The sequence below is a fragment of the Garra rufa genome, chromosome 1 (assembly GCF_049309525.1).
Source record: "Garra rufa chromosome 1, GarRuf1.0, whole genome shotgun sequence".
Taxonomy (NCBI): Eukaryota; Metazoa; Chordata; class Actinopteri; order Cypriniformes; family Cyprinidae; genus Garra; species Garra rufa.
In genome coordinates, this window is record NC_133361.1 from 26990576 (window position 1) to 27008902 (window position 18327).

Consider the following 18327-nt stretch of genomic DNA (forward strand, 5'->3'; position numbering starts at 1 on the left):
TATTCACAATAAAACATTAGTTTGAATGTCCTTTCATCTGTTAAGGGTGATTTCTGATGACAGCGCTGCTCACTGTGTTTGTCGCTGCATCTTACAAGGTGTTAAAAGTAGGGATGCACCGATCCGGATCGGCCGATCCGCTTGCACGTTTTGTCAGTAAAGCCGGTTCTGTAATCAGCGGTAAATGCCGTCAGGTGCGTGATTTTTTCATGTTGAGCCATATATACTACACACAGCCGTTGTTTACTGACAAGATGCGCAAATCCATGTTCATTATCAGTGTGAATGTGCGCAGCTCGTCGGTAAACAATGGCTGTGTGTAGTATATATGGCTCAACGTGAAATCACGCACCTGATGGCATTTACCGCTGATTACAGAACCGGCTTTACTGAGAAAACGCGCAAGCAAGATCGGCCGATCCGGATCGGTGCATCCCTAGTTAAAAGTAACAAATAAGTTCCTTATTTACAACCCTGTTTCAGTCTTTTTCAATATAAAAGTCTTTACTGCTGTTTCATTCATAAAAACAGTCTCCTTTCGCTATCTTAAGGGTGGAACAATGTAACTAAAATCACCATCAGGAACACACACACACCATTTCCCAATACTAAGTACAATTTTCATAAAAGATGCTAGGCAATTCAGTCAAAAGTACAAGGGCAGCACTTTGATATACAGCATTGAAGTTACATAAGACTACACTATAGATACATCAGAGACGCTGACGCCCTGGAGCTTGGAGCAAATTTTCAAATAGACATTATTTTTATTAACAAACTGCATATTTGAAGTCTAAACAAGTACATTCTCACCGGGAAAAAAAAAGTCTTAAAACCAGATTCTGTGGCAAAAACAGTATTATTTATAAAATTATAGTGGATTTTGGAGTTCACTATGACACTCACTGTGAGAAATACTGCAAACACAGTCATACAAATGATGAAATGGTTGGATTTCCCGATATCACTAGAATATCAGTGATATCAGTGATATCAGACAATCATATATGAGGACCAGAAAGAACTATTGAAAAACTGTTGTGAAACTAAACTCTTCTTAACCTTTATGTTTTTTAGTTAACTTAGGATACTGTTATTCATTTAGCCTGCTAGCTTAGCCTACCCTCTGATTTTGTTTTATTTGTCAACTTTTACTCAATGATGTTCAAGTATACATTCAATAGGTAATATCAAAGACTGTATATAACACACCAGTGCACTGGTATTGCCACAGTATTGCCAAAAGTTTGAAAAGATTAAAATTATTAAATGTTTTTAAAGAACCAGCGACCAACTTAAAAATACAATTTTCTATTGTAATATATTATAAAATTTATTCCTGTAATGCAAAGCTAAATTTTCAGCATCAGTATTCTAGTCTTCAGTGTCACATGATCCTTGGTAAGCCTTGGTAAGCATGCAAGACTTTAATAAAAAACATTTAAAAATCATAATGTTTCCAGACTTTTGACAAGTGCTGTATGAATGGGAAAAACTGTAACTGTAACGTAATATGGTGGCTCCAGGCGCTAAAGTAATGGAAGTCCCGTCTTCTAAATTAAACAGCCAATTGGTAAAGTCATCGCTGCATAGCCGTAAGAATATTCAGTTCCCATAGTAACCTAAAACTTGCACTTATGATTGCAAATATTGGCGGGACTAGCCTGAAATATGCTTTGGGACAGTTCCTGCCAGACTTATTAATGATTTAAAATATATTACTTAAAAGTGATTCTGGCCAGCAGTTTTTGAACTTTCTGCACTTCCCAATTCAAACAGATACGACTGAGACAACGTTTCATGCTAGGGTCAATGTTGGCATGATACAGGTTTGAGGTATTTATCTTATTTATCCTATTTACCTATTTATCTTATGTAAACTGGCCCATATGAGTCTCATATAGAATCTGACTGGATCTAATTCATATAGGGCTGACATGAAACTTGTGGAGAAACCCATTTGGGACCCATACCTCAAGCCCTACATTGGCCCTACCGGGAAATGTTAGCTGGGGAGTTTGTCTTACATGCCCGAAATAGTTGCCGGAGGCGTTGCAAAGTCTGGGAGGCTGCTGAGTGAACTGACTTTCCTTGATAGGAACTTTTGTATTATACTTTTATTCTTTTGATCAGACATTACAAACAGCATGTTTTCCAATGCAGACAGCTCTGTACATGGGTCTAATTCTTTTGTGACACTGTAACCAAAAAAGCTGTCTTTGTGACTGGCTCTTGCTCGTAATATGTGAGATGGCTTTAGAAGGGCACATCGGGGATTCTGGTGTGTTTCTTGGCTATGGTATTGTTTGGATGCAGTTCTTGGCAGAAACGGATGGGAAAGAGATTCAAAGGGAAACAAACAATGCTGCCTTTATTGCAAGTCGTGAGGACGATCTTTGGATATTAAATGAGGTTGGCAGAACATAAGCCTTTACCTCTTCTATAACGGTAGGAGCTATAGGTAGTCATAGGGATTGTAAAGCTCGTCCATGTTTTTTGGATTGATATAGGAGGTTTTCTATAGCAGTGGGACCCTTTGGTCCAGTGAGGACCAGCACAGCAAGTGTAAGCAAGTTCAGCACAAGGATTTCTACTGCGTACAACATCTGATCCTGAGGCTTTGCGGATTTCAGCTGCTTTGTGGATAACACATCTGAAGGTTTAAACAGAGCTTACAAGCTTTGTGTAATTTCAGTTACCTGTCATGCTAATTGCCAATAACACTACTGGTTCATTTAACTGTGTGCCGCTTCAGTAAGAAAAGCATCTGCTAAAACATAGATGCAAATGCAATGGGGGGTGCCAGTTTAATGTGATTTACCCACTTGGATGTGTCAACATGTTTACTGTTTTTGGATCAACATTCCCATAAAAAACAGTCAGATTTTATGGTTAGGCTTAGGATTGCTTTTAGGAGCTTGAGTATTCATCCTTATCAGCCAAAAATGCCCCTTTATTTCAGGTGTAGGGTTGGAGATAGGGTTAGGACTATGATTGATTGCTAGTAATAAAAAAAGCATGTTGATTCAGAAACTCATTTTACTTGGGTAAATCAAGTAGTGAGATTGAGCATAAGAGACTGAATGTTTCCGTGTCAGAAGGTTGGTCACGGCACAATAGCAGGTGTAGAAAATTGAGTTCACTGGTCAGAAAGAAATTCTCTTCAATCTCTTGATTGTTACATGCCATCTTTTGCTCTGCTTGTTAACAGCAGCCATTTTATTTGCCTTTAAGTATTTAAGTCTGATCTGTATTTGTATCTTTTTGGGTCCCGTTGTGAATAATAACCCAGGGTTTATTATCGGGAGAACATTATCTTTTTTGCTTTCCTCTTGGTGTGTATAAACACTGACCATGAGGATAGTATTGTATTATGATCTACTGAACCAAGGACGATGTATCAAGATATTTTCACTTGGGCATATTTTAGTCATGCTTCATAATAATTAAACTAATAATCACAATTATTTGTTCATCAAATAAATGTTTGTTGATGTTTTCAGGTCATCAGTGGTTTTTCCACAGTGTAAGAGAGAACACCGTGTGAGAGAGCGTGTGTGCAGGGTTGCCAGGTTGCAAAGATAAAGAAATACACCCGGTAGAAAATGTATCAGAAAAAAACTTTGATAAGGGAATTTAAACTCTTGACATTTTGTAAAACTCAGGGAGGTCTCCTCTTTTTTGTTTAAGAAAATATAGAGAGATTTTAGATAGAGAGTTTTTATTTTCAAATTACATTTTAGGGGGGCATTTTCCTGACACCGTTTTCAACAAAAAAAGAGAGAACTTTTTAAGCACTTTGCTATTCATTTACATACACACAGAAAAAAAGGGGGTCTGAAAACGCAAACATTTGAAAACTGATTTTAAAGTGCAGGTTTTTGAAAATTACACGTTATTGTCTTTGTATAAACTACAAAAATGCTAATTTGTGAAAACATTGACATTGTATGCATGCATATTACTTAATATCAACTACTGGCCTGGCATGCATAATACATAGTTTTAGTAATTTTTGTGGATCTGCGTGAACAGGGATTTTTTGACAGTTTTGACATATGTACGTGAAACCTTTCCATTTTTAGTTCATCATTGTTGTGGAAGTATACCCTTAGTCTTGTCTTTCTTATAGTCTAAAAAAATCGACGAAAAAAAAGGTCAATAAACAATAACTGTGACTATTTCAACATGCAATAATGTTGAAAATAAAATAAGAAACTAAAATGTATTTAAACTTAAAATAAAAAAAACCTTACCAAAATATTTCAAAAAAAGGTTAGAAAATATTACTGTGGATTGCTGTACATGCCTCTACTACGCAAGCTTTCATGTGTTCGGTTGCCAGATATCAAGAGTTCAAATCCCCAAATAAGACTTTCTCTGTTAAATAAATACATTTTCTGCCCAGTGTTTGATCTGGAAACACCAACAAACAAGAAAGCTAGAGTTTAGCAGTCTCTGTGTGAGATGTTCAGCTTAAATGAAAGTGTCATCCAGTCAATCTGTGTTCTGTCATGAGATCTCGACTACAGTATATTGTTTGCAGTTGTGGTTGCTGAATAAATGCACTTACTTACAATAGGCCTATTTTTTGTTTGCTTTACCAGTTTTCATAATGGAGACAGAGAGTGAGCATAAGTCTTTGGATATTAATTTATATTATCTATCTGTAAGTCTATAATAAATCGGTACAATAGGTGAGGTAATATAAACCATGTGTATGAGTCCACATTCTATTGATTTGTGCTTATTGGTGAAAATGCCAACCCAGGCACATTGGAAATACATGCCTCTATATACATTTCTGCAACACCGGAGCAAACCTACTGAATTAGAAAACTCATGCATATGAAGCTGTATATGTGACGACAACATTCAGAAGTATCAGTTTTCAAATCGCACAGGATTTTAAGATTGTTTTGAAACCATTCTATAATATTCTGCAAGTAATTGTGCGAACATTTATTTATCAAAACTCTGTATGTGTAAATCATACTTTGTGTGAAAAGGAATTAAAGTTAAAGACTAAGATGAAGACTAAATTAAAAAATGGCTGACAGAATTAACACTAGATATGCTTGCTATTGTCCTACCTGTGCTACAACATTATAAATAAAACAATGAGAGGAAGACCACTGGCAAACATTTCAGGTCATGAGGTGGATGTCAGCTTCCAGGATGATAACTCACTAGATACATTTTCCTCCGTTAGCACTAAAAGCACTACATTATTGTCCTAGAAGCTGACATACACAACTGATGTGTGTTTTTTATATTCAAACTGTGCTAATAATCTGATTATTAGGTTCCATGTAAGCGCAGCTACTGAAAAGAACCTTTTAAGTCCCATTAGCAACAAATCCTTGGCTAATGCTGCACGTGTGCCTAGTTCGACCGATTAATTGAAAAAATCGAGCATGAGCATTGACTTAAAAGCCCCGCTGGGCCATAATACTTTTCCAGAATCTTATTAGTACAGGTGCCACGTGTTACATATGGGTAATAGCTTTCCAGTGCTTTTTCCTCGGTCTAATGGTTTATAGTCAGACAGTTTGAATACAGAGAAATAGTACATATGGTGTTTAGTTTGCAACAGGGATTCAGTAGTATCTCAGGTTCCCTTATCACAAGGTTGTACGCCAGTGCGCAGTTTGTGAATAATGAGATACTGGAGCATAAATGTGAAAAGGTTAGTTTGCTAGTTTGAAACATTCTCTCATCCCGAATTTATAAATCACTGGTGAGAGGAAGACTCTTAAGAACAACTCAGCAATAGCTCCTGCAGGGATATTGCAGGTTATTAACGATGTTACCATTCATTTTAGCTTTAGCATATAAGGGGTTAGCTGGAACTGGCTTATTTAGCCACAGATGAACCCAAAAGAACAATTTAAGAAGCTTTGTAGGTAGTAATATTACACTAGTTCTTGGGAATGTTACTTTAAATGAGCAATTAGTTATAGTTACCAGTTACTTCTAATAAATAGTAACTGAGTTAGTAACTGAGTTACATCACTATAAAAGTACCTAATTACCACAGAAAGTAACTACTGTTTTACTATTTTTTTTTAAAATGTACATATGTGTCAAATAACTTGGATGCCCCCAATAATAAATCATGTAAATTAATAAAACATTGCACACTAATCTACACTATTTTAATGGTGCTGTAGGACATTGTGAGAGACACCTTCTAAAATTCTTAACAATTTGCATTACACATTTTAAATAAATTTTACTGCTACTACTCTGTACAATCTTCTTACTACTGAACTTAACATTTATAAGAGAAATTAAGAAAATATTACATAATGATATATAATTTCATTTATAAAATTAAGTAAAATCTACTTACCCAAATTGAGTAAATTTAACAAAGAAAATAAGTAACTTTAGCTTGGCTAGTAAAGTCTTAGTCAAAGCTCACTTGGCAATACTTTGATTTTACTTAATATAGCACCTAATTAACATCTAAGTAAATTATACAATAAATATAATTTAGACACCATATCTACATAATCAGTGAAGCGACACTCATCCGAACAAGGAGACTTCAATACTTGGCACACAATACACAATGACGGTAACATTCTGTGGTTAATTTGAGCATGAATGTGTCATTTTAAGTAGAAAAATTAACTCTAGATGTAACAAAATCACAAGTTACTAAAGGTAACAACATGAGCATGATGGTAACACCAGTTTCAAAAACGTTGAGTAGGTTTTACTTAATTTTATAAGGTTTATATTTACGCTTTAACTTCTACAAGCTTAAATTAAGTACCACTATAGAATTTACTTTGTTTTTTAAATTAGTGCCTGAACTAACTTTTTTTTATAAAGAAATTACATTTGTTTCTGTAATATTTACTAGACTACATAATCATTTTTATCAGTGCAGGGGCTAAATATCAGGTTATTGGGGTTGCTTCAACCCACAGACATGACAAAACATCCCACGGCAACACTGCTAACCCTCTGGGGTCGAAGACCGCCTGTCTTGTTTTTTGTGAAAAGAACTAAAAAATACTCCATTTTGAAACTGCAAAGGATCTACTTTTATTTTGTGTATAGTCATAATAACAAAAAACAATGTGCTTTTGTAAAATAAATTAAATACACGGTTTGCTCTCGGCCAAACACATAAATAAAACAACCTGAATCACCATGAATAGGTGCCTCACAGACATTAGAAATATATGTATAGAAAGCTTGAAATGTCTACTTTTAAATGAATAATATTCTCTGATAAAGTAATCCATATGATACTGTTACACAGAAACGAGAGCGTGAGGTGAGCGGATCCATATGCAAGCTTTATTAGAAAACTTAGTCAAGATCAAACACAGGCAGGGTCAACCATCGGCAAACAGGTATAGTACGTGCAAGACATGAGAGTAATCCAGGGATGGGCGAGGGTCGATCGGCAGCAAACATAATCCAAGTGGGCAAGGCAAAAGGGGTATCCGAATAGACAGTCCAAAGATCGTTCGAGGGGCGAACAGAGTCCAAAACGGCAAGACGAAGAGTAATCCAAACAGGCGTAAATTCCAGGGCAGGCTGCAGACTAGACTAGACGAGAAAACCAGGCAGGGAATCCAATACACGAAAGACTAGACTAAGAAACAAGACTTTGAACAAGATTAACTAAACTAGGGAATGCAATGAGTGGCTCCGTAAAGTAGCTATCGCTTGGAGAGTGATAAACGCTATAACAATACTCGGCCCAGAATGATTGTGATGACCTCGTATTTATACGGTTGGTGATTGGTTACAGGTGAAAGTGCAATGGGAGATGGGAAGTGTAGTCCAGTGTGAAAGTCAATGTAATGAGCAGGCGACCTCTGGTGGTGAGCGGACGGAAGAACACGGGCAGAGTTCGTAACAGATACCAATGTGAGCTCCGTTTTTCCCCCGTCTGAACTCATCTCTAATGTATTCATGCCAACGAGCGGCTCTACTTTTTTAAACATTTCATAAACGATTTTAAACATCCACGTAAGATTCGCAGACATGTAGGTAAACACCCACATCGCCTCCATAAACAATTGTGAACATTTATCAAATTCATCTCGGCTAATTTTTGTTTCTGGAAGAAGATGCACTGAGAGGAATAAGCCAGAATTTACCTCAAAAGAGAAAGGCAATGGCGTTATAGTAACGCTAACGGCGTTGTAATTTGTTTGATTACTCGTTACTGAAAAAAGCAATGCTGTTAGTAACACTGTTTATTTATAATGCTGGAATTATTTACAGAGACTTTCTTAAACCTGGTTTAGAGTACCAAGAGGATCAACCTGCTGTCAATGCAATACAATCCCACCATGTTTTAGTGAGCTGTGACTAGCTTGGAAAGTCTCAACATGCTGTCACCGTGATGTTAACTTTCAACCGTTTACAGGTTAAAGGTCTACTTTCACTTTAAAATATAGCGCCATTTAAAGAGAGTAAGTCCAGCTCAAATGGAGAGTAGCTTTCATTCAGCTTCAAACTGAAAAGCCAATTATTTTCAAAGACGGCGTCAAGGCCAAACCCAGAAGCGGGCAGACAGGCATTTAGACGACACGCATAACTGTGTGGGGTAACCTCAATTAACAGGCCTTCTCGTGGCCTCAGCTTCCTCTCGCTCAAGCTTAAGACACCTAATTTTCTGTCAGTAATTAGTCAAATTACAAGAACGGAGGTTTTTTTTTTTTTCATTCCCCACCACAGAACGAATGTTTGATTAGTTCAGATCAGCGGGAAGGGTCAGCGTGTCGAGTCAGTGTTCACGGGGAATGTTATTCACAGAATTAATCTCCGTGGCTGTGGGTGTAATTGGGTCATTGAGGCGCGGAAAATGCGAACGGTGATCATTGTAATCGGTTGTGAGATGAATGTGCACAGCATCATTAACTCAATGGGGAGGCAAAGCAGTCTTATTCTCACCTAGAGAGACAACGAGGCATTCGGCTAGTATGCCACTGCTCCGGTTTAAAGATTTCTTTCTCTTTGTGTTCATTGACTCATCGTGGCATACAGAGGGACCGGTCAGAAATAGCACAGGCCAGGATGCTATTGCTATGGCTCTGTGTCCCCTCACAACAGCAGCGTTGAGCCATATTGGCAAAGGATGTGAGGAGAGGAGACTGCTTGGCTCTATTTGCCGTCGTGTTCTGCCCAAACCGCTGTGTGCATGTGTGAGCTGCTGCATGCATGTATGTAAGGTTGGAAAAACATCTCAAATAAATAACAGTGCTGTTTTTATACTCCTTAAAGGTGAAATTATTTCTCTGCCACTCGTGGCAACAAGGGAAATTGCAGAAATAATGATCGGCTATATTTGGAACAGCACACTACCATGCTAATCATATTATTTTTCTGTATATATAGCAAGTATAATGTGCAAAATATGGTAATTTTCTGTTAACTTAGATGACCTCCTGCATTTGCAGTATCCTACAGAGCACACTGCGGGGAGTGCTGTATCTCACAATGCAACACATTTAACTTGACCATGCATTTGCAGTAGACAAATGAAAGACTATTACTAATTAGATTAGATATTGCATTAAAAACTGTAAGGTAGCTATGGATGCACTGTGTATCAGCACCATATCAGTTTTCAGTATTGCAGATTATTGTTACTTTTAATTTATTGTATAGATTTGATGTTGGATGTATCAGCAGATATTTGATATTTATTTCTTATGCATATTTTCCTGTTACTACATTTATAGATTTGCTTTGCTGTCATCTAAAGCTTGCTTAAAGTTAAACTAAAAACATTTACAGTAACTGGAAATTTTATAGAATATCTATTTTCATCCTGCACATTATAATTTTAGTTGTTAGTATATTATTTTTATCTAGACAGAATACAGAATTTATAGATTTGTTTTGTAGTATAGAATTTTTTTTAACTTGAAAATAATTACTGCATCAGCCTATAGGTGTCGCCCAGAATTATTATTTTTTTTTCCCTTTTTAAAATTGAAATTGGGAATCTGCGACCACATTTTAGTGCCACTTTAAAAATAAAAATATGAGAAAAATATGTTGTAATATTAGGAGAAAAAAATAAAACTTGCGAGAATAAAGTTGAAATATTTAGAGAATGAAGTAAAAAAAAAAAAGTCTAAATATGCTGAGAAAAAAAAGTCCAAAATTACGAGAATAAATTTGTACCAATATGAGAATAAAGTTGAAATATTTTAAGAAAAAAAAGTCAAAATTACGAGAAGCAGTACCAAAATATTTTGTCAAAATATTTTAAGAATAAAATGAAATTTCCACCAGATTTTCTCCTGGTTCTTCAAATCTGGGCATTTGTAAGTGCAATGCGCTCTCAAAATATTATAACTTTAATTTTGTAATTGCTACAACTTAATTCTCGTAATTTTGACTTTACTGTTAAAATATTTTGACTTTTTTCTCTTAATTTTCACTTTATTCTTGTAATTTCAGATTTATTCTAAAAATATATTAATTTCAAGTTTATTTTCAAAATATTTCGATTTTATTCTCGTAATTTTTACTTTTTTTAAATATTAAGATGCTTTTCTCCTAATTTTGACTTTATTCTGAAAATATTTTGACTTTATACTCATAATTTTGACTTCTTCTCAAAATATCTCAACTTTATTCACATAATTTTGACTTTTTTTTTTCTTGTAATTTTGACTTTATTTTTTTTTTATAAAATATTACGATTTTACTCTTGTAATCTTAGTTTTTTTTTTTTTTTTTTTAACGTGGCACTAAAACGCTCCCAATCCGGGCCATTTGCATGCGCAATATAAATATTATAACTTTAATCTTGTAATTGCTATGACTTAATTCTCGTAATTTTGACTTTATTCTCAAAATATTTCGATTTTATTCTGGTAATTTAGACTTTTTTCCTTAAAATGTTTAGACTTTTTTTTCTTGTAATTTCGACTTTATTTTCAAAATATTTCAACTTAATTCTTGTTCTTTTGACTTTTTGTTTAAAATATTACAACTTTTTTATTAATGTGGTACTCAGGGGCACTGCTAAGGGGGGGGGGGGGGGGGGGAGTTAGGACAATTCCACGCCCTTTAGGGGCCCCCAGAGATCTGCTTTTGTGTGGTATGGGGGGCCCAACCTCATATTTTGTCATAGGACCCAAAATTGCGAGTGGCGCCCCTGGTGGTACTAAAACAGACATAGGAATCAGGGAAATTAACCTAGAAATGGCTTGCTTATAGTTTATTAGACAATAAAAGCTAAATCATTTGGACTTTTTTTAACAATGAAGTTAAAAACTTTCTATTGTGGTCTTTGAAATTAAATGACAATGAAAAGTGTTTGACATAGACATTGATAGAATCTGGTCATTATGTACCTTATACACATATATCAAACAGATATAACCAATATATGAGGGAGGAAACTGAATTACTTATAGTTGACTCTGTACATTAACCTGGGATAGGATAGGAGTATTTTAACATAAAAAAAACTACACACTTTAGCTTTGGGCTTCTTCTCACACCCATCACTCATAAAAGGAAATTACACACCAGCATCCCTACAGCATCAGCTCTCAAAACCTCTTCTGCAACCAAGGTGCTTCATCTCACAGCACATCCTGTTCCCCGCTGAGCACCAGCTCAATAATGCTGCCATTTTAGACATATTTATCATGGGAAAGGTAATGTTGGCGTAAAATAGGAAGACAAGTTTAACCAGCCAGTGGCCTCAGTCATCCCTCATTCAGCACTGTCATTGTCTGTTTGTAGCACATGGATAAATGCGTAACCGGCCTACATCACAGCGCTAATATTTCTCAGAACACATAATGGGACTTGATGTGTTCAGGGTGCTGTGACGCTGCAGGATCCAGGACTGGCGGTGACGGCTTGCATTATTTAGCGCGATTTGGGCAGGAGTTAAGTGCTGGCAGAGGGAAAGTGAGATGGACGTTGGACGTTACGTGCTCCGTGGTCTTTGTTGTAGAATCCCACAAGCACAAAGCATTTACTATCCGTGCTGATCTGTATGCAACAGCTGCGGTACAGACCTGAGCTGCATATAGATGCATCACAACCGTGATTGTGTGAAGAGAAATCTACTGTGATTAGAGGAAGTTCACGGTGAAATAAAAATTCTGTATTTACTCATCCTCATGAAGACTATACAAGTTCTTTTGACATGTGGGTGAGTCAATAATGACTAATATTCATTTTTAATGAACTACCCCTTTAAAAAGAAAAAGCTTTGGCGCTTGATGTAGAAAACAATGCCTTGTGTAGCTTGTTGTGTTTGCAAACTGAAAGCGTTTAATATTTGATGTGGCTGATTTCTTTGTGCATGTGCAGGTGTAGCAAAGCATTTACAAGACAGTGACTGTGGTCTTGGACACGCCGAGCAGACACATTTATTATGGTACAGGTTCTTGAATAGTAAATCGGTGTCCTTGGAGAGGTTCTGAGGCCATTTGGGAAACTCTAGATCTTTACTGCCACCTACCGACGGCCGGATCTGCACTCTGCAGCTGAAGTTAATTCAAATTGTGCGAACTGATTAAAAATGCCCTTTAAACCAGAAGCCCTCAAGGCAAGCACCACAATCAAATTTTAAATGAATGTTTAGCACTGAGTGCTCGATAAACACGGCAGCTTGCGTTTGAACAGGTATGTGTGTACTTGTGCTCTGTGCTTGTCTTCTTGTGCGAATGCATCGGGTGTCTATGCGAGACTGCGTTAGTGTGAGAGAATATGAGTAAGATCATTAATGAGGATGTGCACGCTGTGGACAGAAATAGCAGACTGAGAGGCCTGCAGGGCACGAAGGGAAGAAACTCAACAGCAGCTCGTGACTGCAGCACAAAACGCGGTTTCGCAGATTGAAAACTGTATTTACAGGTGTGACTGTCAAATTGTCATTTACATTTCCTAACTAAAACACCTGGTTACTAAAAGCATATTTTGCTTATCTTTCTATAGCTAAAATTATAATATGTAACCCTGGATCATAAAACCAGTCAAGTAACACAGGTATATCTGTAGCATCAGCCAACAATACATTGCATCGGTCATAATTATTGATTTTTCTTTTATGCCAAAAATCATTAGGATATTAAGTAGAGATAGATATTTTGTATATTTCCTACCGTAAATATATCAAAAAATATTTTTTGATTAGTAATATGCATTGCTAAAAACTTCATTTGGACAACTTTAAAGGCGATTTTCTCAGTATTTAGATTTAGTATTTTTTTTTTTTTGCACCCTCAGATTCCAGATTTTCAAATAGTTGTATCTCGGCCAAATATTGTCCATTCTAACAAACCATACATCAATGGAAAGCTTCATTACATTCATTACATAAATCTTAATTTAAAAAAATTGACCCTTATAGCTGGTCGCATATAGTAGTTATTTTGGCTGATTCTGTATTAGGGGCTAGACAAAAATAAAGATGTACTCTTTCACATTTCGGTTGTGACCGCAACACATTGCATTTAGAAATGTGTTTATCATTCTAAACAGAACGGATAACTGTATTTTTCTGCTGTGTGAATCTCATTTATCTAATTTAGATTAAGTCATGATCCTTACTGGTCAGAGTAAAAGCTTGTTTCCTCCTACCTGTTCGTAGGAGAGTGTCCATCTGTTGAACAACAGCATCATCTAGTGGACATTAGCACAGAACAAGCTATTTATAATGCAAAACCTCATTACCACAAAAGCCCTCGTAAAATGTATTCGATACTGAGAAGGACAATCTTGTGTTTGCTTTAATGATTAGAAGAATGAGAAGGTTGTTTGTCCTCTGTTTCCAAAATCAATTCTCACTCTGATACATTTTATGAGGCAATCAAACGCAGGCCCAGAGTAATATACTGTGGCACTGGAGAATACAGCAAGTGCTAAGTGCATCTCACAGTTTTTGGATACTCGGTTTACTTCCATATCTAAATAACCTTAGATGAACTGTAAGCGTCTCTATCTTAAAAGTGTGTTGGAAGTGGTAATTTAGTCAGTTTAGGAGGTTAGTGTACTCAGGTGGGTGAAAATGATTCGTCCTACTTTAAAAACCTACACAGAGAGACATTGTTTTTGGGGTCATGTAAATGAAACGGTGTTGCTTGCTCTCTCTTTGCATCATAGGAAAGCTTGTGAAAGCTGTGGGTGAGGTGTTAGATTCATGTTGTGACAGTTCCAGATCAATTTTACTGATTTTTACATGTATGCATTTGGCAGATGCTTTTATCCAAAGCAACTCAGTGTATTTAGGCTCTGCATTTGATCATTATGTGAAAATCAAACCCATGACCTTGGCTTTGTTGGCACAACGCTCCACCAGTTATATAGTTATACATATGCTGTTTACATTTTATGTATGGTCAGTTGTCTTGATGAAATTTGACAGTGATTGCAAAATAGCAACTGTCAATTGTAGCATATAAAATATTAATTTCAATCTTTTTCGAATACAAAGCTATTGTAGGGGTTAAAACATTGTGAGCCCTATTTATTTTTATTATATGATCATTCTGCAAAACATTGTCTGTTCTACACATAGTATACAGCAGTGGTTCTCAATCCTTGTCCTGGGGGACCCCTGCTCTGCACATTTTGCATGTCTCCCTTATTTAACAAACCTGAATGAAATCATCAGCTCTTTAGTTCAGTTTATGTATCTCTCTCCTTATGAGCTGATGATCTCAACAGGTGTGTTAAATAAGGGAGACATGCAAAATTTTGGGGTACATGTTTGAAAATGGCTTTTTTTTTTTTAGGAAAAAAATAATTGTAACTTAATTTTATTATCTCTAAATGATGGTTTCCCGCTGAAAAATCCATTTATGACTAGTTATTACTGTATAATCCACAGAGGGCGTAAGACACGTGTATCTACGTTATGCTGTATTACACCTGCTCAGGCAAACTTTAAAGGTGAGGTGTATAATTAATGTGCCAAACTGAATTACAAAAGGCATGACTTTGAGTGGGTTTTCAGTCAGGTTCGCCAAATACTCCTGTCTGTCAGAATTATTTTAACATGAAAAAAGAACACATACACTCTTAAATATAAAGGCTCCAAATGGGTGTTTTTGCAGTGTAGCCATAAAAGAACCATTTTTGGTTCCCCAAAAAAACCTTTCAGGCAACAGTTGGTAAAGGAACCATTTTGAAGAACACTTAAAAATCTAAAGAAACCTTTTCCACTATAAAGAATCTTTTCTGCATTTGAAAGGTTCCATGAAAGTTGAAGGTTCTTCATGGAATCATTGATGTCAATAAAGAACCTTTATTTTTAAGAGTGTAGTACATTCAAAATTTCTTAGTAAATGCAGTACTTGTATATAAACACATGATGGCAGTGTTGAGTTGGGTTAATTCAAACGTACAGATGTGTCAGGTGAGTCGAGACCACACAGGGTTTTAGGCAACTGTCACATTTCATTGACTGTTGCTATTCTGCTGCAAGTCTCAAGTCCCTTTCAACATGTCTGTAAGAAGATTAAACAAACTATTTACCAACATTTAGATAGCTTATTATGATTATGAACAGGTTGTTTTTTGTAAGTAAAGAGTGAGGAACTGTGAGATTGTACAGACTACTTATGGCTTGAATGACACAGTTCTCCAACAGTACATCGCTCAAGGTTAAACAGCCTCCATGTGGCTCGTCGGTTTAATTATGTGACTTAGTGGCTTCAGGCTGGGGATGATGGGAGAGAGAGCGAGAGTGGCCTGCATGGCTGGGCTGCTGATGGACTGCAGTCAGCTCCGGTTAGTGCAGAGCACCAGCTCGGTGCCCATTCGCATTCAAATTTCCCATTACTCTTTGATTAAGGGAGTGTCAGACGCACATGTGATTGATGAGCTGTCAGGGGAAAGCCGCCGACTGGAACGCCTCATCCTCTTCCTCATTAAACACTCCAGGAGTGCAGCTCCTCTTCTTCAAGCACATACAAACAATACACTCGTGGAGAGAGATCCCAATTTAGCTCGAGCTGTGAGCCGCCTCTGTGCGGTTGTGAGGGAAGACAAACCCTTCAAACGGCGATGGCTTCAAACAGCTGATTGTTGCACAAAGATCTGGGGGTGTGCATCTCCCCTGCCTCTGATTTTTTTGTGTTCACAAAAGAGAGGGATCAAGAGGCGCAGAGGTGCCAAAGGAGAGGAAGAAGACAGAGGGATGGATGTGGAACAAGGCTGGAGAGAGGCAAGGGAGGGGAGGGAAGAGGAAGGGAGAGAAAGAGAGAGATAGATGCAGCCAATGCGCAGCGCGGCATCTTGAAAGAGCGAGAGGAGAGAGAGAGAGAGAGAAGAAGGGAGGGAGAGGGAGCGGAGGAGTGCGAGTCAGGCACTGGCAGTCGCTCTTCGGCTGAAGAATAACGTGTGTCGTGCGTCGTTGTGATGCCGTCGGATCCGAGCGGCTGGTACATGTGAGCTGGTTTTGAGACTCTTGTGTACACGTGCAACTGCCCGTCCTTTGGCTGGAGGAGGAGGAGGAGGGCGCATCAGGTTTGTGTCCATTCTTGCGCGCTGCATCTGGACCCCGGCGCCAGGGAGTGTGGGGGGGCACTAGGGCCAGGCGGCCGGCCGGGGGGACGACATGAGCGTTCCGCTCCTGAAGATTGGCGCGGTGCTCAGCACCATGGCCATGGTCACCAACTGGATGTCCCAGACGCTGCCCTCGCTGGTTGGGCTTAACGGAACCACCATCTCCCGCGCAGGCACCTCGGAAAGGATCGTCAGTGTGCGTAACCCTCCACTTATCTACTCTTCTTCCTGTCTGTTTATCTCTCGCTTTCTTGTCTGTTTGCTCATCCGAATAAGCCAATAAGTCAGGACCTTTTGTGTTAAAGAGCAGTTACACTCTTCTGTGGTTACAATCCTCAGAGATTTGCTAGACAGGCTTTTAGAGGGATTTCCAGGGTGAGAGGCAGGTAAATTGAATGCGTGTCTGGCTTTGGGGGTTGGTTACAGAGGAATTGATGGCTGCTGTGGGTGAGTGATTCTCAGTGGGAGATGATAGACGAGGAAGTTATACCCGGTGAGATTCATGACTCCTGCGAGGATATCCTCACTTGGCAGGGGAGAGGAGTTAAGTGCCTCATGACTGATGTTCAGGTCAAATAGAGACAGGGAGGCAGGATTGTCTTCATGAGGCAGCGTCTCGTCTGCTGGAGCTGATGGTGCCGAGACAGGTTAGACTTTTATTGGAGCCAACTCTTTCTTCCAGAGAGGCAACATTTCTCTTTTTACCACCCCCTCATGCTCTTTTTTTAATCAAATCCACTGTACTTTTTTGTAAGAACTGTGCACTTTGTCTCTGTCTCTAACAGAATTAAGTGCCATGTGGGAGAGAGGCCTGGGCCTTTGGCACTGTCGAAGATATTACATTTAAAGTAAAAACACAGAAGGAGAAGAACAAAGAGAGCTTAGCCCCTTGTTATATCTTAAAAGGTTGTTAAGAAAGAACTGGCTGAAATTTAAACCTTCACAATTCTGCCAGAATCGGAGTAATTACCTTGCCTGTGTGAGTGTGTATGCTTTTGTCTTCCAAATGTCGGGTATTGAAAAATGGGACCAGGTGCGAGTAGGTGGAAGAGGGTGGATGGAGTGAGATGTGATCCCTGTAACGTTTTCAGGATCATTAATGTTGAGAGACTGCCTGGGGTATCCGCGGTGTAGTATCTGAGCATCTGCCCCTCAGTAAAAGCTTTACCCGACGTAGCTTATGGCCAGCGATGACATTCCATCTGGATGAGAGAGGAAACGCTGTGGGGGTCATTTGGGTCGGTCAGGATGCCTATGCTGATTTCCATCTGTCTTAGAAGAGGAGTCTGCAGAAACTGTCTATCACAGCTTTGTCTAACACGTTCACACTCCCTTTGGAAGACTGTTACTACTCACCACAAGCTAGAACCTGTAGAGACGGGCTCATTTTCTGTAAAACTGTTTACCTTGTGTGGAATTCTGCAGAAAATCTACAGTAAACACATGCACTGCTTCATATCGAGCCAGATTATTCGTCATGTGCTCATGTGCACCCAATGATCAAGCCATAATATGATCTAACTTCGAGTATTATACATCCAAATGTAGTCTTTAGGAGTTAAGCTTGGCATGTGGGTAAATGAGAGGAAGCCAAGCAGGAAATTCAGAATTGGCTCCCTTTCAATAAATGAGTGTAACTTTAAATTGAATCAGAATAACAGGATGAGGAATTTACTGAACTGCAATTCTGTGAAACGTTCCAACCTTGCTCTGTCAAGCCAGCATTCAAAGTTGCTGAATGCCACACAAATCTATAGCTCAGGTTAGGTGCAAGCTCCGGAAATTTGATAATGCCTATATCAA

At 38.0% G+C, this 18327-nt stretch overlaps 1 protein-coding gene across 2 annotated transcripts in view; it reads left to right on the forward strand.

Moving 5' to 3' along the window:
• Positions 1-18327, forward strand: part of olfm2a (olfactomedin 2a) — a 97197-nt gene that overhangs the window by 39344 nt on the left and 39526 nt on the right. The window contains exon 1 of one of the 2 annotated variants that reach the window (XM_073838171.1): positions 16290-16720. The exons of the other annotated variant lie outside the window; for it this stretch is intronic. Within the exon in view, the coding sequence (XP_073694272.1) occupies positions 16577-16720 (144 nt within the window). The 5' untranslated portion in view covers positions 16290-16576. Of the gene's footprint in view, positions 1-16289; positions 16721-18327 lie in introns of those variants that run through there. 2 annotated transcript variants of the gene reach the window in all.